At 41.9% G+C, this 22,971-nt stretch overlaps 1 protein-coding gene across 1 annotated transcript; it reads left to right on the forward strand.

Annotated features, from left to right (window-relative positions):
• The first annotated feature begins 3,821 nt into the window (after positions 1–3,821).
• LOC118578270 (glutathione S-transferase P) lies at positions 3,822–4,556 on the forward strand. Its single transcript, XM_036179072.1, has one exon. It carries the CDS (start codon positions 3,859–3,861, stop codon positions 4,489–4,491), a length of 633 nt encoding a protein of 210 aa, XP_036034965.1. The 5' UTR covers positions 3,822–3,858; the 3' UTR covers positions 4,492–4,556.
• The last annotated feature ends 18,415 nt before the right edge of the window (positions 4,557–22,971 follow it).

The following is a 22,971-nucleotide window of genomic DNA, read 5'->3' on the forward strand; positions in this document are numbered from 1 at the left end:
TAGTGGTTATTTTAGGAAGGTAGAAGTATGATTAATAATTTGTCCTTTGTGTTCTTATATCTTTCCTATACTTGATAGTCATAGATTGCTTTTATAACCTTAAAATTTTTGTTTGTTTGTTTTAGTTCTAAAAACATTTCAAAACTTTCAGTGGCATTTATACATTAAGACCAACTAAGCTGAGTATCTACAAAACCAAACCAAATAGAAAAAAGATCCTGCCTAACAAAAGTAATTGTCTTGAACCTTTTTTTTTTCTTGAAAGGAACACCACAGCCCTGCGTTTGTTGCCCAGAAGACAGCTCCGTGGGGACAGCCACTTCCCGGGAGCTCAGCGCAGGACACTTTTTCATGCATGCTGAGATAGGAAGCTGGGAAATTCCTACTTAGCTTCAGCTCCTCCACCTCAGTTAAGATGTCTTCAAATGCCCACCATTCTTCACTGTTCGCTCACCATCTGGGCGCCTAAGTCAGAGAGGGAAAAAAGGACATTGGAGTATTTTGTGGCAAAATCTATCTGCATGATTGATACTGGCTGCATAGAATCAATCTGCCCGGGTACGTTTTGGCATTTTAAGCATGGACCCTTTCCCTGCTCCTAGCCGACTCTCCAGAGATAAATTTCTAGACCGAGCAAGCACTTTACTTCTTTTCAAAAGGAACCATCCAAGCTCCCTCCCTCTCTACCTCTTCTTGTGCCCTCCTGCCAAGTACCCAGCTCTCCATCTAAGATGGCTCATGACCGCCAAGACCCTACGGATGGTCTCTGGCCAGCTGGGCTTCCCAGTACTAACTCCTCCTGATGTTATGTCCTGAGGCCCAGGCTCTGTTTAACTTCAAAGACAAATACTGGGCATAGTGAGGACACAGAGGGCAGAGGGCATGAGAACTGGCCTCAAGCACCTCACGCTGAAACTGATTCTCTCTGTTCCAACCGGGGCCTGGCTATTTGTTGGCACCTAGCAAATGTGAAATGATAAAAAACATTCCTATTAACAAAAACAGTTCATTCAAATGTGTCTCCCTTGTGGTGAGGGGTGGGGGTATAAGAGATCAAACAGAAAACAAGTCCAAAGAAATGTTCCCCTAAAAGAGCAAGTCACTTAACATCAGACATGAACACGGCAAACCAGGTTCCTCCAGCTAACATTCCTAGTCTTGGGACTTCTCCCTTTGCGTGCCTTGGCCTGGGGCTACACTATCACTAAGGGGGGTATCTACCAGTCCATAGCTACATGAATGGGTAGAATGTGGTGTGTGTATTGTGGAATAACTAGTTAGTGTTAAGAAGCAAATCCTGTCACTGCAGACACCCTGGAAGGAGTCCTGCTAAGCAAAGTATGCCAGACTCGGAAAGATACGCACTGCACATCCTCACTTACACGTGGAGTCCAAAAACCAAACTCACAGAAGCAAGAGTGAAATCCTGTCTATAAAGGCTGGGATTAGGGAAAACGGGAAGACATGGTTCAAAGCTTACAAAATCTCAGGAAAGGAGCATTTTTATTTTTATTTTTTTAATGTACTGCATTACATGGTGAATCTAGTTAATAATAGTGTATCATTGATCTCAAAATTCCTGAGAGTAAATTTCAAATGTTCTCAATACACACACACACACACACACACACACACACACACACACACACACAAGTGTTGGAGCTAGAGACATGGCTTAGTAGTTAAAAGTGCCTGCTGCTTTTACAGAGGACCTGAGTTCTATTCCCAGTACCCATGTTAGGTGGCTCACAACTGTCTACAAATCCAGCTCTAGGAGACCCAATGCCTCCTTCTGGCCTCACATGTACAAACCCCACACAAACATACACACCTAAGTATAATAATATAAATAGCTTTTTAAAAAGATGTCATTGAAGTGATAGATTTGGCATTTGGCTTGAGTTAATTATCCCATATTGAATTAATAAATCATAACATTACTTTGCATACCATAAATACATACAATTATAAATGATCAATTTTTCAAGTAATAAAAACAGATAGTAGACATAATTTTAAAAAAACAAAAGCTATAGCAACTGATAGACATTTATGTACTTACTTAGCTAGAGTCTACAGTGGTATAATCTCTAGAAAGTTCTTTAACTGTACAGGGAACGTATTGCTCAGTTTGCATAGTCTACAGAGTTCTCTTTCCAGCTCCCAACTCCAAAGACCATTTCTCCCTTTGCTGTATTTATCATTGATGTCACTGAAATCTTAAGAGTCCATGTTCAGAGATCTAAAACAGACCCAAGAGATCCAAGTCAGGAAGACCAGGTCTCATATGCTCTGGTTTTGAACAAGTCATCCAAACTGTCGGAGGCTTAGTTTTCTCCTCTGCACTATGGGAAACAGTATCCTTTTCATCAGCGGCTAAAGACAGGGTACATGGAATTCATGCACATGAGACTTGGCTGGCATCTGGTATGTACTCAATAACCCTAAGTGAGAGCTGTTGTGTAGTGAGTGACTCTTGTGTTGTGACATTTTCTTACTGCTTGGAAATGTCTGCCCTGGACCAGAGTGTTTTCTAATTAAAGAGACAGAAAACCAACGAACAACGGAATAGAGTTAGGGGCAGAGGCAGATGGGTCTTCTGACAGTTGGATTTTGTTGTAAAGTTGTACAAGCCTTTCATAAATTGACAAGAAGTCGAAGCAGGGTGCTCTAAGCCCACAAATGACAAACACCAGTGCCGTAGGAACTCTCAGGAGTGGAGAATGTTCTATCTCTGATAGAGGTTTATATTAGAATTGTCATGTGACTATGAAAGCACACATCTGAAAGGAGAATTCTTAGTTTAATTGGTGTTTTCTCTTTGGAGGTCTAAGTAGTAACTCCAAAGTCTAGATGTTTAGTATGGATAACCAACTAACAGCTGTCCTGATTTCAAGCTTTAGATCAACTAACAGTCTACAAAAATCGCTTCAGAGAAAAAAAAAAAGTAACAATTCATTTAGAAAAAAAAAAACAAACCAAAAATTCAATCATGGTAAGAATTAGAATACTCATTGTAAGAATTCAAGGGGCTGATGAGATGGCTCAGCTGTAAAGAATGCATGCTTTTTTTTTTTTTTTTTTTTTTTTTGGTTTTTTGGTTTTTTGGTTTTTTGAGACAGGGTTTCTCAGTGAAACAGTCCTGGCTGTCCTGGAACTCACTCTGTAGACCAGGCTAGTCTCAGACTCACAGAGATCCACCTGCTTCTGCCTCCTGAGTGCTCGGATTAAAGGTGTGTGCCACCACCGCCTAGCTGCATGCCATTCTTGTAGAGACTGGAGTTCAGTTCCCAGCATCTACACTGGGCCTCTCACAACTTCATGTAAGTCCAGCTCCTTGAAGGATCCATGGCCTCTGAGGCCCTCATACCTGCACACACATGCATATAGCCCTACACAGACACACACTTAAAAATAATAAAAAAAAGCCAGGCAGTGGTGGTGCACGCCTTTAATCCCAGCACTCGGGAGGCAGAGGCAGGCGGATCTCTATGAGTTCGAGGCCAGCCTGGTCTACAAAGCGAGTTCCAGGAAAGGTGCAAAGCTACACAGAGAAACCCTGTCTCGAAAAACCAAAAAAAAAAAAAAAAATTAAATAAATAAATAAATAAATAAAATAAAATAATAATAATAATAAATTATTTTTTTAAAGAATTCAAAGTATGATCTATATTTTCAGAAAGCCCTAAGTGATAGGTGACAGTCCCAATTTGCAGATATGATAATAGAGATTTGGCAGTGGTTTAATAACTGCTTTTCCGGCTCACTTCCAGCACCCAAGATCCTTTACGGTCTATGCAGCTTGATCTACGCAGCTCAGTCTACACAGCTCGGAGTCCGTGCCTCCGTCTACACAACATGCCTCGGTACTCCATTATCTACTTCCCAGTTCGAGGGCGCTGTGAGGCCATGCGCATGCTGCTGGCTGACCAGGGCCAGAGCTGGAAGGAGGAGGTGGTGACCATAGATACCTGGAAGCAAGGCTTGCTCAAGTCCTCCTATCTCTATGGGCAGCTCCCCAAGTTTGAGGATGGAGATCTCACCCTGTACCAATCTAATGCCATCTTGAGGCACCTGGGACGATCCTTTGGGCTTTATGGGAAAGACCAGAGGGAGGCTGCTCTGGTGGATATGGTGAATGATGGGGTGGAAGACCTTCGCTGTAAATATGCCAGCCTCATCTACACCAAATACGAGGATGGCAAGGATGACTATGTGAAGGCCTTGCCTGGACACCTGAAGCCTTTTGAGACCCTGCTGTCCCAGAACCAAGGAGGTAAAGCCTTCATCGTGGGTGACCAGATCTCCTTTGCCGATTACAACTTGCTAGACCTGCTGCTGATCCACCAGGTCCTGGCCCCTGGCTGCCTGGACAGCTTCCCCCTGCTCTCTGCCTATGTGGCACGTCTCAGTGCCCGGCCCAAGATCAAGGCCTTCCTGTCCTCCCCCGACCATGTGAACCGGCCCATCAACGGCAATGGCAAACAGTAATGGGCAGGAGAGACAGGAGCTACTTGTCCCCATTCCGAGGACTAATAAAGTGTGTAAGACAGAAAGACAGAAAAACAAAAAAACAAAAAAACAAAAAACTGCTTTTCCAAGGCCACAAAGGTAGCTTGTATAAGAACATAATATGTCCACCCAGCCTGTATTTAGAGACGTAGTGAATTATCATCATCTTCCAGAAGAAAGGAGAGAGGATTAGGGGAATCCTGCCACAGCCTGCTCTCTTCTTGAGCCTCTACTGCTCACGGCATGTCAGGCTCAGGTTCCACTAGAACCTTCACAGACATGCATGCATGATTTACACCCTGGTTCCTAAAAACTGACCCAGTTTGGTTGGACTTGGTTAAATAAAAGCCCTAATTGTACACATGATAGGAGAGACTTAATCCTTAATGTCACGCTGAAGGCAAGACTCTTCCCAGGGAGGTTCAATTGCCTCTGACCACTATCTGGAGGCTTCCCAATAAAGCTGCCAGAATGATTAGAGCAAGGAACGGGCTGACAGGATAGAGAGGCTTCCCATTCTTTGGGGAAGCCTGAAAGTCACAGTGCATTGTCATGGGGTTTTTAACCTTTGTTGTTTGCTCTTTACACAATGACTTTGACCTGGGGAGAACACAGTAGAGGAAACACTGTCATGGCAGTCGGGGGTTGGGGGGGAACTGTAAATTTATACAACTATTTGGGTAACTGTAGTAACTGGCAGCAAAACCCTTTAAAGATATGTGTCTGTCCTTGGCCTTTAAGGCCTTGGATCTACAGCAAAGGAACTAAGGGAGATGCATATACTGGAATCTGTTCGTCACTATCATGTTTGCAGAGAAAAAAATTCAAAACCATCCAAGTGTCTGGCAGCAAGCCAGCAGCTACATGCGTGAAGGCCTAACTCCACAGCGAATGCACGCAGCCGTTAGAACATGTGTACAAAGCCATTAAAGGCTATGCTCAGTGCTCAGTGGAAACTATGCTTCTCTGGGATGTTAATGTGCCTACTACCTTCTTTGCGGGGTTGTTACAAAGAGTAAATGTCAGCGTGAAAGCACTCAAGGCAAAGAGGTGCTGAGTTCGGGGCATAGGATGGAAAGTTTGCCATTCTTACTTCACAAATGAAGCAACTGAGGCAGAAAGAGGGTAACACCAGTAACAAGATAGCCCAGACTGCATAGCAGAGGTTGGACCTAAACCCAGGTCTGTCTCCTACAAAGTGCCACCTCCTTAACTAACCATTAGACCACCACTCAACAAAAAAAGCCAGAAGTGTTGATCCACGTGGAAAAGAAGCCTGGAGTTTTACAAAGGAAACAGATTTGGGGACTAGAGAGATGGCTCAGTGGTTAAGAGCATTGGCTACTCTTGCAGAGGACCCAGGTTCGGTTCCCAGCACCCACATGGCAGCTCACAAAACTGCCTGTAACTCCAGTTCCAGGGGATCCGATCCCTTTTTGGCCTCTGTGGGCATCAGACACTCATGTGGTCCATATACAACATGTGGGCAAATACTCATACACATGAATTCAAATAAATCTTTTTTTTTTTTAATGACAGATGTTAGAAAAGGCCAGATCATTAATATAACTTTCATATTTTTATATCTATTTAGTAGTTTTACAGAAAGAACATTTTAATGAAAGAATATTACAATAGTGTTCTACATAATTAAATAAGGACTAATATCTACTTTTACAGATGTGCAGTAAGGAAACTCAGCAATCAAAGGTTTGTGGAAAAGAAAAGTTAGGTTCTAAAGAAGAGAGATGAAAAGAACAGGAGAGGATGAGTGTGGAAACTCTCACGAGAGAGCGCTCTGGAGGAAAGTCGCTGTGAACTCCTCCAAATATTCCTAAGAAAGTCTTCCTTACAGGTTGGGGTGGGGGCAGCCAGAGGCGGGGTCAGAGGATAAACACCCTCAGGATAGGAAGGTGTTAGCAAAATAACTGAATTAGTGGAATCTTCATGGTAATAGTTGAGTTTTGAAAAGAATGAATCTGCTTATTGAGAAAGGGTCAGCCATCTTCCAGGCTTAGAACAGAATGTGGGAAGTGCCACCTATATATCTTTTAGATTTCATATATATATATATAAATATTATATATAAATATATATATTAGAAATAGGTATAAAGTGAGTGGCCTAACAAATAGTTCTCCAGGGCATTTAGTAGGGAGATAGATAACACTACCCTTTACTATTTTAAAATATTAATATCTACCCAGTTATTCATTTTAAAGATGACACTTTATCTAATTGTGCATAATGGGCAATAGGCCATCCCAGGGTCTCTAAAGTCAGGTCTCTTTTATCACACGGTTTGAAGCTTTGACTCTGACCTAGGTTTGAATTCCAACTCCAACACATTCCAGCAATGGATTTGTAAGCAAATTTCCTTATCTGTGAAATTAGAATAGAATAATGCTCAACATATAATACTACACTGAAAATTCTAAAAGATAAAATATGTATAGAAGTGCATAATGGAGCCTGGTGTGCATGTGTGTACACAGACACACACACACACACACACACAGACACACACATACACACACACACAAACACACAAACACTCAGTGAAGATTAGTTGCTATGACTTACAGCAACACATTTAAAAGCTCACAGTGCCTTGGAGGCAGCGACTGGTTTTCTTGTCTTCACATACATAATGCCATTCCTGGGCTATAATAATCAAACCTTAGCTTAAAAAGTTGTGAAATGACAGAAAAGACAAAAGAGGAAAGCAGAGAAGAAGAGACAAGAAGAAGTTTATTACACAAGGCAATAAGAAATGGAAAAATAACTTTACTCCTAAAATGAGCTGTAAGACAGAAGCCTTTACTTACCCGATGCCCACTTTCTCGTTCATTCATTCATTCTAAAGACGCAGAAAGAAGAATCCAGCTGTGGTGACGCTGAGGAGACGTGTAATCTCCAGCCTCCCATTATTCACAGCAGAGTGGGGCATCCAGGCAGGAGGCATTTTGTTTGGATTTTAGTGTAGACTCTTCAATGTCAGGCATGGTGGGTAGCAAGTCAGATCTAAGTCTAGAAGGAAGAGCTCCCTTGACTGTCCAGCATTACACAATCAAGATCAGTTGTGGGTGGGTAGGTGGCGACTAACCTGGCACTTTGCGTGGTCTGCCTTTGCTCTTGTCTGGCCTGTATATATCATACTAATGATCAGTTGCTTCTGCTCTTCTGGCCATTGGAGCTTAACTTGCCTGCAGATTACACATATACCCTGTTCTTTTCAGAATCTCCAGCAGAATGTTTCAGGGTCAGTGTTGTCCTATATGGTAGCCACAGTCAAACATGATTGTTAAAGACTTGAAATTGAAAGCTGTCTGAAATTATAAAACACACACCAGACTTTGAAGACCTCTAGGGGAAAAATTCTTGTGAATAATTTCATATTGCTTATATTTGACAGTATTAATAGTTTGAGTTAAATAAAATATATTGTTGAAGTTAGTTTTATCTACTTTTTCTTTTTTTAATGTGGCTACTCTGACTTAAATTGCATGTTCTGGTCACATTTGTAACTTACATTATGCTTCTGTTAGACAATAAAGTTTTTTGATAAATTTTTGCTAGATGAATGAATGAATGGGCAACCAATAACACCCACAGGGTTCTCGAAAAGCTAAGAGCACCCTGCTCTGTATATTATGATGCCTAAAGTCACGTTTCCTTACTAATTGTAATGTCCCTTCATGTAATCTACATGGTATAATAGCCCATGTTCCTGGGAGATAAACGCAAGAGTAAGAATTTTATAATGCATCTATTTTCAAAATACCCTATTTTTCCTGTCCACTCCTTCAAAAAATATGAGGAAGGAAAAGAAAAAAAAAGTAGCAACCATGTGTGGAAAAGCAACGAAGATTATGTTCTTATTACAAGATGAAAGCTCCTTGATAGAGTACACCCAAGCAGGCCAGAGCAAAAGGGTATGGAGAACATGCGTTATATTAAACCATGAGTTATTTTATGGAGGCCCAGGACTGTGAGGAGGAAATGAGAAGGAAAATTACAGAGGCAATAGAAGAAAACGGAGCTTTATAGCATTTGGAGATAATCTGAGGAGAAAAATGCTGGAAGTAATGCTTTTGATGAAATGAAAAAAATGCCCGAGGAGCCGATAACTCTATAAGCTGTATGAATTCACACAAACTATATGGGTGAAGAAAAAAATTATAAGGGAAGAGGGAGGGAAGACATCCCACAAATCGGGAACTCATTCCAAAATGGCAGCTGTGGTGAGGTCTAGATTGTAGGATTGTTTGTGATCTTCTTCATTTTCCCAAAAATTCCTGTAACTGAATTTCACTTCATAATCAGAAACAAAATGTAATGAATTGTTTCTAATGGGAAGGGTGATGAGTGGAGAGAAGCTTAGGATAAGGATGGACTGGCAAGCCAGAAAGAGAATGGAGAATCTGGAATCAAAAACCATCAGGTGGCTAAGCAGCCTGACACACAGGAAACTGAGATCAAATGGCCAGAAGAATGATGGAGTGGATACCAGCAGGGAGTGGGCCAATGAAAGACCACAGGCAAGAAATCAGGACCAACCTTCAGAGCTTGAGGCGACAGAGCGCAGGAAACAAGACAAATGGGCCAACTTTCAAAGCTAAAATGATGATGGATAGACCTGGGAGCAGCCGTGGCCTAAAAGGCAAAAAAAAAAAAAAAAAAAAAAAAAAGAAGGGGTCCTGAAAGAAGTTACGAACTTTATCAGGCTTTTGGGGTTCTGTTTTTGTTTTCCTGAGGCTGGAAAAGAAAGTGGGGAGTAATTAGGTAATTGGATATATAGCACTTAAAATGTTAAGCTCTTCAAATGTAAAGACCTGGTGAGTACAAGGAAGTGGATCAAGACTTGGGTCTGTCTTTCTCTTCTTTTGTGTGTGCTTGTGGGCGTGTGTTCATATGCGTGTGCGTGTGTGTGTGTGTGTGTGTGTGTGTGTGTGTGTGTTCAAATGTGTGTGAGTGCACAGGTGTGTATGGGTGAGCATGTATACGTGTGTGTGTGTGTGTGTGTGTGTGTTCAAATGTGTGTGGGTGCACAAATGTGTACAGGTGAGCATGTGTGCATGCGTGTGGAAGCCAGAAGCTGACATTGGATGCCTTCCTCCCTCATATATTTTAAGATAGATTCTTTTGTTTGGGCCCAGAGCATACTAATTCTTCCAGTCTAGCCAGCCAGCTTGCTCTGAGCTTTCCCTGTCCATGGCTTGGGAGTGCTAGGATTCCAGGCAGGCTACCACACCCACCAACCAGTTACATGGGTACTAGAAATCCAAATTCTAGTCCTGATGTTTGCACAGCACATGCTTAATCAACTAAGCCATCTCCCCAGCCTTGATCTGTTCTTTAGAAGACTGCAAAATTAGTGCTGGAAATCATTTCTCTATATATGTTTATTGATGTATGTTCATTATCTCCAGGGGCTAGAAGGCAAAAACTAAGAAGAGGCAAAACCCCAGCAACATTCTCCTGCTGATCTAGGCTCTAGTATCTCTGGGATGAGCCAATAAGATGCACCTTAGCTAAAGGAAGAAAATTCTCAAAGCTCGGTGCATGGGCTTGATGGGAATGTCTGAAGACATTTCTACATTCCTGGTGCTTAGAATGTATTCGATATTCGAGAAAAATATGATTGCAAGGGATTTCAGTTACCAAGGAAGTTGTGAAGAATGTATAAGGGCTAGATACCATTATTCCATGCACTTTATTTTCAACTGTAACAAAGACAAAATGTAGTTCAGAAGACCAGGAGGCTACCCACCTTTTAGCCATGTCTGTGTAAACTCAAGTAAATCAGAGAGGTAAAAATGACATCCATACAGGTAAATACAGGGCTAAAATCCTTCCACTTCCTAAACAGTATAATCAGATTTAGTTGTGGTCATTGGTATCCATACCTGTATCCATATTTATATTACACAGTTATTTTTTTTAATAAGTAGGTCTCAAGTGTCTGAATGCCCTTCCTATAAATTCCTTATATCGCATCTTTGGCAAATCATTGTTTATGTAACAAAAATTAGGTAAAAACCCAAAAAAATAGTGAAGATATGGCTACCTTACAAATCACAAATTTAATAACAAAATAGCTCAGGATAAAAATTCAAGAAAGCCTAAGGCACTTGGTGCAGATAAATTTAAAGAAAAAAATAAGAGTCCATCTTGGATATGCAGACCACCAACGCTTTGGGGAATGACTCCAAGACAGCTTTAAACACCAGAATAGTTACATCTTCCCCCTTCGTATTAAATTTAATCTCCTTATTTTTATTTAAGGAAGAGTCTTGTCCATTAAGTGGTTAAAACTTCAGGTTATCCATCCAAGGAGTAGGAAATGAAGGTTCTCAGTTTGATGGACAACAGCTCAGAGATCCCTGATGTCCCAAAATATTAGGTTTCTCTTCTAATAATGTTGGAAATATTGCCTACTGTCATGGTTAATCTGAGCCACAGCACAAACTGATTGTAGGTGACAGTCACAGAGCAGTGCCCACGTTGGTTTCCACACACCGTCAAATCTGCTATAGATGCGGGGCAAGTGGGAGCGAACTGTGATACCAGGTTTCCTGGTGGCTAATAGATTGTGACATGGAAGAAGGAAACCTTTATTTTAATTCAAAAAACAAAAGCCAAATAGCAAAACTTATGTACGTGCTGAACTTTTTTTCCTTCCTCAAGTGGGAAACATTGACTTGCTAACAACTCTTGGCTGGCATCAGGGGAAAGTGGAGGAAGACACACAAAACATTTTTCAAATCAAAGGCTTGAATTATTGCACCGAGTTCACCAAGTTTCACAGGCATCTAGATGCACCATTGTCTCCACACTGGAACAAGCTGCCCTTTCTTTCCCGAAAGAAAACAGCCCAATGTTTCTTGCAGTCAGAGCTGTATGGAGCAGGCAGCTATCTATATTTTGAAATTCTTTGCATTGCCTGTGGAAGGGTGTGCTGTTTGGACCCGACAATGGTAACATTGATTTTAAGATTTTTGGATTTTGGTTATTCAGAGCAAACAGTGAAAGAAAACTCCTGGCTTTCAGAACTACAACAACAGTGCTCTTACATAAACTTGCTTCTTTCCTGCCTCTTTTACATAGCCAGAGATCAATACAGCCCATTCAGTCAATGTTATTAACCCCATTTATCAGCTTCTCCCTCGAAAGAAAAAAAAAAATTGAAAGGCTTTTGCCGACAAAGTTTATGTCATCTTCCATCCGTTCAGTCTCAGGGTGGATAATTCACTTTGTTGTGCACCCCAACAATCGAGCCTTGTTTATGAACTTACAGTTATTAAGTGAAAGTATTTGGAAACTGATGGTACATTCAAGCTCGGTTGCCATGGGCAGTCATCACGGCAGAGAGTCATGACCTCCCCGTTATGCAGCAAGTAACTAATTGAAATGATACAAATTACTCTGATTCTCTGTCTGCCAATTTAGAGCCTGGTTCTGGTCAAGGGTCAAATGGGCTCCTATTCATGAGCCATGTTTGAAGTCGCTGCCACCGTAGCAAGGGGTCTTGCCGTGGCCACTGCTCCTGCTTTGGACTTTACCCCATCCCGCCAGGGGACCGTGAAGAAGGAATCTCCAAAGCCTACCTTCACCCACACATCAAAAGCTGACTGTTGTCATTCAGTTTGTGCTACTTGTCAACAGCACTGGACATGGTTTGCTAAACTTTACTGGCTAGAAATAAATGTTGTATTCAGAAGCCACTTAGGGAATCCATCCTCTTTAGCCTGCATATTTCATTGGCTCTCTGATGTGCCCACGGCAGAGAAAACCAAACGCCATAAACTCAATGTGGAATGATTCTCCACTTATCAATTCCCATCAAGTGTCATCCTCCCAGCTTCTCCCTGCCCAGCACACATGCACATACCTGCCAAATAAATAAGATAAATTAAAAGCCCAAAAGGTATAGAGCATACAAGTTCTTTCTTCAAAGCATCTTCAGGATGATTATCTCTGCTTGAGAAATGACACTAAATGTTAATCTAATTGAATCTGGGAAATGTGGCAATAAAAAGTTAATAATTTACAGAGAAATTGTTCTTCAGAAAAGTCTAAGTGAATGCCCACTAAATGAATTTCAGGAATCTTGCTCAGAGGCTTCTAGGATATGTGGCAAAGGCAATAGCTTACTTAGAATATGTTTTTACACTACCCAAACTATTTGCTTTATAGCAGCATTCTGGCCCTTGTGTGTGCACAGAGGCGTGTGGACATTGTCTGACAAATACCTAGGGAAAAGAAAGGGGAAAACATTCAAGCCAGTTGGAAATTTAAGGAGGAAGCAACTGAAATGTTTAAATTTTAGCTGAAAGAGGTCTACCCCAGCACTTTCCAAAAATCAAGTTTCCTTAAAACTGATGTGTAAATAAAAAAATCATTTCTATTGACTTCATTTCATCATTTTAATACAGAGATCTCACATTTAAGATGGCTCAAATTTTCCAAAGCAAATAGGTTGAACATCTTATATAGCTAACCCATGTTAGCATCCCAACGGATGTTACCCTCACCCACATCAAATCTGTAACTTCAGAGGAAGGCTTAACATGCTGAGTGCAGACTTACATGGGAATCCCAACTCTGTCACTTAGTATGAACTATGGGCAAATAATTCAGTTTCTGCTGACATCAGTTTTCTCAAATATCACAGGGAACTTGATGATACAATGTCTGGCAAAGAGTAAGTGCCTTGTGCAGAGCACAGTGCCACACACCTTTAATCTCAGCACCCAGGAGACAGAGGCCTACCAGGAGGTGGTGGCATACTCCTTTAATCCCAGTGCTCAGGTGGCAGAGGCAGGCAGACCTCTATGAGTTCAAGGCCAGCCTGTCCACAAGTGAGTTCTAGAGCAGCCAGAGATGTTATACAAAGAAACCCTGTCTCAAAACAAAACAAAACAAGTCCCTTATTAGAACACAGTGTCTATAAAAATCAAGATCTTTAAAAACAGCGAGGTTTTCAGTCACATATTAAGATCAACTGGGTAGCTTACCATTATCATAACAGTAGCAGGCACAGATATTCATTTCATTGCAGAGTCTAAATCATAAGGAATATTTAATTTTTACTCACTTACTGGTTAAATAAATTCAGGCCCTGGAAATAAAACAGTGAACAAAACAATGAGTTTCCCACCATCGACTGGATGGTACCGAGTAGAATTTCCCACTCTCACCTGGCAGGTACCTGGCAGAGTCTCCCACCCTTGCCTGGATGGTACCTGGAAGAGTTTCCCACCCTTATGTAGCTGACACCCAGAGAAAGCAAACACCTCAAACCAGGTAAACTCTAAGCACAAAATGTCCAGATGGAGGCCAGAGTATTAGACAGGTGGGAGTATGGAGCTTTATCTGTTCCATACTGATAGTCTTCACTACTTACTGAGAAAACTAAAACAGAATTTACATGGCTTTTCCTCCAGAAACTCCTTTTCCATTTGAGAGTTTCTCTCCCCAGGAGGTGAGGGAAGAAGATATATTGAAAGTTCCTAGAGGACCCAACCCCACCTTCTGACCCCATTTCGAAATGGGGTCACAGGACATTCTACCTCTGCTGTCTCTGGTCACCACCTTCCCTCTTTCAGCATGTGCTGCCCTTCCCTACAAACATCTCGACCCACCCATCCTTTATCTCCTACTGTTATCTCCTCCTTGAAACTTTCCCTGCTTCCCAACACAGGAGACTTGCCTTCCTTCCTCATGACATCCCAGGCTTGGGAAGTGCTCCCCTCCCCACCTCATTTCTGAGTATGGCCTTTGAGGAAATACTGGTATTTCATATCTCTAAAAGGACCATAAGCTTCCCAAGGGCAAGGATCTAGCCTTATCCAACCATCTATCAGAGTGCCTTGAACTTGGGGCATTAATAAATACTTAGGGCCAGCAATATGGCTCAGTAGATAAAAGAGCTTGCCACAAAAGCCTGCTAACCTGAGTTCAATGCCTGAACATAAATTCTAAAAAGCCAGATCCTGTGGCATGCATCTGTAATCCCAACATTTCTGTTGGCAAGATGGGAGAAGGGGGACAGAAGAGTGTCCCAGATGCTCACAGGCCAGCCAGCCAGCCTCGAGTAACAGCATGACCTAAGCTAGGTACTTGCCAGGTGAGGGTGGGAAACTCTGCTAGGTACCACCCATGAACCTAAGCGGTTCTGCCTCAGTAAGGTAAGAAGGAAAGGACTGATTCCTGAAAGTTGTCCTCTGACCACCACACATGTGTTGTGGCATGAGCACACCCACATGCACACACAAATCACACATACAACAACAACACAAGAACATCAACCCCTTCAAATCTTGCTGATGGTGATGGTGTTTTTGTTTGCAAAGTGTTTTGTTTGAATGACCAGAACAAGGAAACAGGCTATGAATCCACAGAAATGTTTGCGAGGACCCACGACTGCAGCACTTTCTCCTCTCCTAACAAAGACACAGAGAGCTGGGGTGCCTCCGAGGCAGAGCACTGCTCAGCAGTGGGAGGCCCTGGGTTCCTAGAACAACCAAATAGCAAGTACACAAACAAGCCAACACTCTACACACTTCAGTCTTTGATAAAAATCCCATTTCTCTTGGTCAGTACCCAGGTGTGGAACTGCTGTGTTGAATGTTTAATTTTGTAAGAAACTGCCAAACTTTTCCAAAGTGGTTGTTGCAATCCTTCCTCTTCCAAGCTGGCCTATCATTTGAAATCCTTCCACCTCAGCCTTCCAAATTCTTGGATTAAAGATGTAAGCCATCACACCCACCTTCCCATTCATTTTAATTGTAGCCATGATCATGGACAAGAGATGATATATTTTAATCAGAATTTTTAAATGTATGTATTTGGGGGCTAAAAAAGCTAAAAGTCTTTTGCCTGTTTCGAATTTGTGGGGAAGAAAGCTCTAAAATAAATGGAGAAGCTCTAGGAATTTTAATGATTTAAAAAATAATTGCCTTACATGCAAAGAATGTAAATTCTATAAATTGCTACAGTCCCAGGCCCTGATGTAATTCCTAAGAAATAATAATGTCCAGTAAGTTCAGTAAGTCTTTATCAGCAACTGGCTCAATGGATATATTTGCTCATTCATTCATTCATTCATTCATTTTGTGGTACTAAGATCAAATCCAAGGCCCCACCCACACAACTATTTCCACCACTGAGCATGTCCCCAGCCCCTAGTTTCATGCTGAAAACTAGAAAGCAGGTCCACCTTTCCAGCTGCTAGGCATGGAGGACAACTGGTTGCATCTCAGGTGTAAGGGGAGGGTGGAGTGAGGCCTAGGCTGCAGGAGGCTGGGGGAGAAAATGTGAGGATGGTAAGAATTACCCAGGACCTGACTGTGGTGATGGCTGCAGTGTGCATTCATTTGTCAAAGCTCACTGAAATGTGCACTTAAAATGGATGCAGGGTGTTATACACAGGCTATAGCACAGAGCTGATTTTTCTAAAACTGCCCTCAGTACAGCCGAGGAGAAATACAGGTTACATTAGCAATGAAGTCGGTCTCAAAACAAGGAAAAACATTTGACCAACTAGGCCATTCCCTTTGTCTTAATCTGACACTGTCTTTTTAAAAACCTCCCAGGCTGTTACTTCCATGATTAAATTATCAACTTTCTAAGGGTGCCTGAAGAAAGGGGTTTACGTAGATATCACCCTTATATTTTTACTCATCCTGAAAGACAGACTTTATTACCAGCACTTTATAGTTAGTGAACTTGGATCAGACATTGTGTTCTTTGCTCAAAGTAACTCAGTGTCTGATGGTGGTGCCAGGGACTGGACCCATGTCTGTCTACTTCCAAAGTTTGGACTTCCCCCTGGGTCTCTCTGAGTGATCTTAGGCATGGGTTTCTATGGCTGTGCTTATCCTGTGGTATTCTTCTAGGCTCTGCCTCTAACTTCTTTCTCTCTGATTTCTTTCCCTTTCTTCAAGGTTCAACTATGGTTCCTTCCCTAACATGTCACCTCCAGATTTGACTTCCTCTTAGTTAGGATTTTGTTGCTGTGAAGAGATACCATGACCATGGCACTCTTATAAAGGAAAACATTTAATTGGAGCTGGCTTACAGTTCAGAGGTTTAGTCCATTGTCCTCGTGGTGGGAAGCATGAAGATGCATAGGCAGATATGGTGCTCCTGGAGAAGGAGCTGATAGGTCTACATCCCAATCTGTAGGCAGAAGGCAAAGAGAATAAGCCAGTGGGCCTAGCTTGAGCATTTGAACCCTCAAAGCCCACCCCAGTGACACACTTCTCCAACAAAGCCACTCCTAATAGCACCGTTCCCTAAGAGCTATGGGGGGGGGGGGGCTACTTTTATTCAAACCACCACAATGTTTAATCAGCAAATGGATTGTTTCAACATCTGATTGTCTTATGTACAGGTTTTATTTCCCTAAACACCTGGGCTGGAACTATAGACGCTGTACCAATACAGAGGTGCTGAAGTTGTAGCAGCTTACAGCTCATGGCAGAGGAGGGAGCTCTCTGAAAGGTTCATGTCTTACCCCATTTTCTGTTGCCAGTATCACAATACCATAGACTGGATGCATTCTGAAAAAAAAAATGTTTATTGCAGCTCAAGGTCCTAGTCTACAGTGAAAAGGCCACATCTGGCAGTGGCCTTCTCACTAGCAGAGACCTGACATGGGATAAGGCATCACATGCTAAGAGATAGAGTGTGAGAGGCCTTGCCAATTGGCTTTTATAGTATACATACTCTCAGGATGATCCACTGGCCAGTTAGTCTGTTACTGTGAATAGTTGAATGTATTTATCAGGGTGGAGACCTCTAAAGCATGTCCTACCTGCTCCCACCTCCAAATATTTCATAACAGAAATTAATGTGAAATTAAGAGACAACATACCACATTCCAACCATAACTGTTGGCTGACATAGGCCAGTGGTTCTTGCTCTCTCTTCATGAAACAATGCCAAGGACCAGCCAGAAGCTTACAGATAGTAGATCATTTTGTTTTGGTTTTGTTTTGGTTTGGTTTTTTTTTGGTTTTTGTTTTGTTTTATTCTCTCTGTCTCTGTCTGTCTGTCTCTCTCTCATTGTTGTTGCTGTCTTTATTGTTGCTGTGACAGAATCTTGCTATTTTCAGGTTAAGCTGAAACTTTTCACCTTCCTGAGTCTTAGATTACAGTCATGCATTGGCTTTTTATTTTATTTTTTATTAAAAATAAAGGTGCACACATGTGTGTGTGTGTGTGTGTGTGTGTGTGTGTGTGTGTGTGTGTGTGCTTGTCCACTCATACACATGCGGAGGCCAGCAGCCAATGTCTGCTGCCTTTGCTTGATCACTCTCCACCTTCAGTTTTGAAGACAGAGTCTCTCATGGAACTTGAAACAAGCACACGGTTTGGCTGGGCTGGCCCGCTTCAGGAATCTGTCTGTCTCCCTCATCCCAAGACTTGGGTTCAGGAGTATGCTGCCATGAAGGCTTTCACATGGGTGGTGAGTATCCAGCTCAAGTGCTCATGCTCATGTAGTAAGCATTTTCACACACAGCCATCTCCTCAGTCTTAACATTAGCTTTTTTTTTTTAACAGCTTTATCAGGGTGTAATCCAAAATTTCTCCAGTCTTAAATGCACAAGTCAATGGTTGTTTTCATTGTTTTGTTTTGTTTGTTTGTTTGTTTACTAAGTGCATAGTTGAATAGCCTTTACCATGGTCCTGTTTAAGAACATGTCCTTTGCCCCAGTGAGCCCCTTTGTGTGTCCATTTACAGTCAATCCTCTCCCACAGCCCCAGGCAATCACTAATGTTCTTTCTACCTCTGTAGATTCATCCTCTCTGACCTTTCATGTAAGCAAAATGATGCATTGTCATCTTCCACATCTAGTTCCTCTGATAGAGCATGTGTTTGAGATTCAGCCAAGTTGTAGCAGGACCATTCATTCATTCATTTCACTGCTGGGTAATACTCCATTCTGGACACACCAGTTTATCCAGACACAGCTGACCGTCATGGAGATTGTTTAAGGGGCTGGGCTTTGTGAATAATGTTATCTTACAATATCTTTGTGTGATAAATACATCTCCCTTCATTTTATAATTGAGAAGATTAAGAGTTAGGACAGAAATTCTTTTGCCCAAGGTAAAAAAGCTGGTAAGTCATGGAGTTCAAGATTTCCAATTCTAAAGCTGTTGCTCTAGGATGGTGGTTATCAGGTTTGAGGATTTTTCTAACCTGAAATTTTAAGAACTAAACCTCTTTGATGTGAAAATAAACTTAAAAGTGCTTTTTCATGTGTGCAAAGGGCATTTTAGAATACTGTCGAACATAGTGCCTATAGTTCACAGTACTGTATTTTTTGTTTAACTTTTGATATGAAAATAGATGTTATATTAGTTTTCTTACCACAAACCAATAGTCATATTATTAATGAAAGAGGTGAGAGACAACTTTGGGAGGTGATGGATTTGAGGCTGGGAGGATAATATGAAGACTTTCTGATGGAAGTAGTTTCACAAGTACACACATAATGCAAAATCTGTCAAACTGTAAATGTCAAATGGGTATAGCTCTTCACATGTCAAGAATACGTCAATAAAGTGCCTTTTAAAAAATAAATTAGGACCAAGAGCTGCTTCAGTGGGTAAAGGCACTTGCTGCCAAGCCCAACTACCTGAGTTCAAAACCAGAACTCACCAAGCAGGAGGAATCAACTCCTGCAAGTTATCCTCTGGCTTTCACACGTGCCGTGCCAGTCTTGCCCCGCCCCCCATAAATATAATTATGAAATTTTTTAATAAGTTAAAATTTCCCATCACCAGCATCAGTTCACAAGAGCGAGGATAATTTATCACTGAAACTAGAATACATTCCCTTTTGTAGGAAAGCTTGCTAAATTGTAACTATTTTTCTGCATCAGAGCAGGCAAACTGCCATTTAGCTGCACTGTCCCAGCCACTAAGCTACCAAATTAATAAGGAAAAGAGTACGTGCTAAATTGAGTTCGATGAAAACTTTGAGGCTACTTTTAAAAATGGTATTAGATTGAAAAACCCCAGCCTCATTAATCTGTGTCAATTGTCTACAATATATTTTTGGAGGAAAAAGCTTATTTTTATAACAGTGTAGCCTGTGACTTGGTGTCTCCCACAGGAATAGAAGGTTTCATCCCATCGTATACCCAGCGACAGCTCAACCCTGGAGCAAAGATCTGAATTCTAAAGGCCCTCATTTGTAACCCCCCAAGCCTGGTTAGCTGCTGTTTTCTTTCCCCAAGAACTAGACAGTATATAAAAGGCCCTGCCGTGGACATCTAGGGCAGTACATTGGATGGGCACAGATACTAAAGTCACTGACATTTATTTTGTGGTTTCTACCCAGGTCCCAGAGGAACAGATGCCGTAATGAGGCTTGGGGAGAAGAGGCCAGAGATTGACTCTGGTCCCTCCAGTTACGCCTCCAGGCTCTGTTCCACTGAGATACTCACTCTGTCCCTCCCTGGCTTAGGAGCTGTTTGCGCAAGAACAAAAGGACTTCAGTGTCCCTTGCTATTAATCCAACTGTACAAGCATGAAATTTACAGACACACACAAGAATCCATCACGGAAACCTTTCCCCTTGTCATGTTCAGCTGCTGAAAAGTGGGCACACTCTTGGATATGAATGTTAATTCGCGAAAGGAAGAGAATAAGCCATCTGAACGAGCGCTGGGGACCCCCCCCATCCCCCATCCCTGCACACCCACCCCTTGCAGACTACAGGTCATCATCTTGAGAGTTAAGCCTTTTGGGGGAGAATTGATGTCTTTTCACAGATTTGGGGAGATTTTGTTAAATTTTATTGTCACCTTGAAAGTCAACTACTTTCTCTCAATAAATAAAATATACCCATAATATGAGACCAGTAACTCAATCTATAAAGTGGCTTTAAAAAAAAAAAAAAGAATCGTACTTGAAAGTCATAAAACAAAGACTATTTGATAAGCTCCAAGCCAGTGGCAGCCACTGGTTTTGCAAGCTGAACCTGCCTCCTCCTCATCACGCAGCCATCATTTAGCTGCAGGGTGGATGTGTTCACACTGAACTATTAATCTGTTTCAAAATGCCATAACATTTCCATGAAGAACTTCCTAATTTTTTTTTCAGAAATTAAATGTCTGTTTAAAGTTCATTCCCTCCTGCTGCAACTAATTGAAATGAGATTTGGTTTATCTTTACGACATGGAAATGGGGTTGAGTTTCAGAATAATAACAATAATGATAACTCGATAGATTTTAGAAGCAGTAGTTAATAATTACAGTAATGTGGGGGAGATTAGAGTTGCCTGTTTCTGCCTAAACAGACCCCCATCATGGGGAGGCAATGTGAGAGCAAGACCCAGGGTCTAATAATAGGGTCTTCTGGGTCTGTTTGTTTTCAGCTTCCATATTAGAGCATCATAATTAATTAGCATCCCAAAATGGTCTTCCTCCTAGAATGGAAGGAAGTATTATATTAGCCACCAGCTGGAAAATGTGTGGAACCCTTGTGGTCACAATGGAGAGGACTTGGGCTAGAGAATGCACGAAGAAGGACTCTTTTGAAGGATGCTTCCCATCCACAAACAAAAACAAAGCCAACCGAGGCACTTCCAGTGTTAAACAAAACTTTCCAAGGATCGTTTCATTTGACTATCATATCAGCCTTCTGAGAAGGAATAGCATTGTTAGCCCCATTTTCCAGATAACATCATTGAGGCCCAGAGAGGTGCCACCAAGTCACCAGGCTAGTGAGCAGTGGACTTAACACTTAAACCATGTCTGCCCATCTGTGATTTCTCATTCTTTCTCCTATCATTCTACCATCTAAAGGAGGGATGTGCATTAGGGCTCTGCGGTCAATAGAGAAAACCAGCCCTCCTCTAAAGACCAGAAAGACAATATTACCTGCCACCCATACACGCTTACCACCCACAAGACAAACCAAGAGCACCAACTTCCAGCTGTCTTTGATGATGCTCCTAACCTGTGTTTTAATGTGTGATGATGTAATAGTTAATATACTCCCCACTCATGTGACTGACAGCCAGCATTCATTCGGTCAGTATCTACTCAAGCAAGATGTGATGCGTTATTATTCACCTTCATTTTGCAAATAATGTACATGGCAAAAAATGTACCTTGTGTTATCTGACCTCTTCATTCAGTCTATTGTATACCCCAGCTCAGCCCCAGAGCAGAGATCATGTTCCTGAGAGTCCACAACTCCCCTGTGTACAGGCCATTTCCTCTATTTTGTATGCCCTTCCCATCTCATCCCTCTGCCTTGCTAAGTATTCAGGTCCTGGCTTCAATAATGACATCTCTCAGAAGACTTCCTGAGGGTCTGACATGGTTAACCACCCCTTGGGATAGGCTCTGGGGAGCTCTAGGCTCTTCCCCTCCAGGAATATATCTTACTCTGTAAACTAACTTGTTCAAAGTCTGTGTGGAGTCTGGAACACCTGTGTTACATGTATGTTCAAAGTCTGTGTGGGGTCTAGAGCACCTGTGTTACATGCATGTGACCTCAGGTTCCATCCCAAGAACTGCAAATATAGTCTGTCTTTTGCTATATAGGATCACTATCAGAACAGTGACTTTATTTGCATTATTTACCAATATGACTGAAGGTATAAATGAGGAACATTGTCATTAATACATGTACGTTGGTATGAACAAAAAATGAATAGGGAAACTAGATTTAGCAACATAAATGACTAAAAAAAAAAAATCAAGATTTCTTTATTCAAATGTGATTGGCTAAGCCAAGAATGAAACCGAATTTGGGGGATTGATAATGGTAAGAGTACGTGTGTCGGGGAGAGGAGGAGTGAGCCTCAGTCTGCTTTCCTAGCTGGCCCTAAACTCAACATCCTACTGAGTGCCAGCATGCAGGTGTGTTCCGGCTTGAGAACAAGATCCTTTATGGATCACGCAGTGACCACCCCAGTAAAGACACCCTGGAGACTACTCAACCACACCCTGGAGACTACTCATCTTCCTTACTCTGCTATCTATTCCCCAAAACACAGCACCTAGCAATGGGTTCCATGTAAGGGTTATGATATCTCTGTTATAGTCACCGCCAATGAGTTGTCTTCCTGCCCCAGGACATGAGCTCCCTGGGAATAGGGAGGTCATTCGCTACAAACGGGGCTTTCAGAATTATAGGTGTTCCATATATTTTTATTGAAGGGAATTGAAGAAATTCTTAGAAGTTCAATTTTCTCAGTTTTCTTTAACACACACTAAACAAGAAACGTTTGCTTTAGACACTGAAGAAGGTAAGCAGCACCTGAGCTGTTTGCACCTAGTGTGCTAGTGTGTGTGAACCAGCTTTCCCCTGCCCTGCTTGTGGTGGGCCAGCTGTGTAGGTCTCATTCTGCCCTCCCTGCTTTCCTCGTCAATGACACAAGAAGGGCCATGGCTGTCCCCACATCAACAGGAAGGAGCTGAGAG

The sequence above is a fragment of the Onychomys torridus genome, chromosome 2, assembly GCF_903995425.1.
Source record: "Onychomys torridus chromosome 2, mOncTor1.1, whole genome shotgun sequence".
Classification (NCBI taxonomy): domain Eukaryota; kingdom Metazoa; phylum Chordata; class Mammalia; order Rodentia; family Cricetidae; genus Onychomys; species Onychomys torridus.

Coding starts and splice junctions, on each gene's coding strand:
- LOC118578270 (XM_036179072.1), top strand. CDS start 3,859: ATGCCTCGGTACTCCATTATCTACTTCCCAGTTCGAGGGCGCTGTGAG.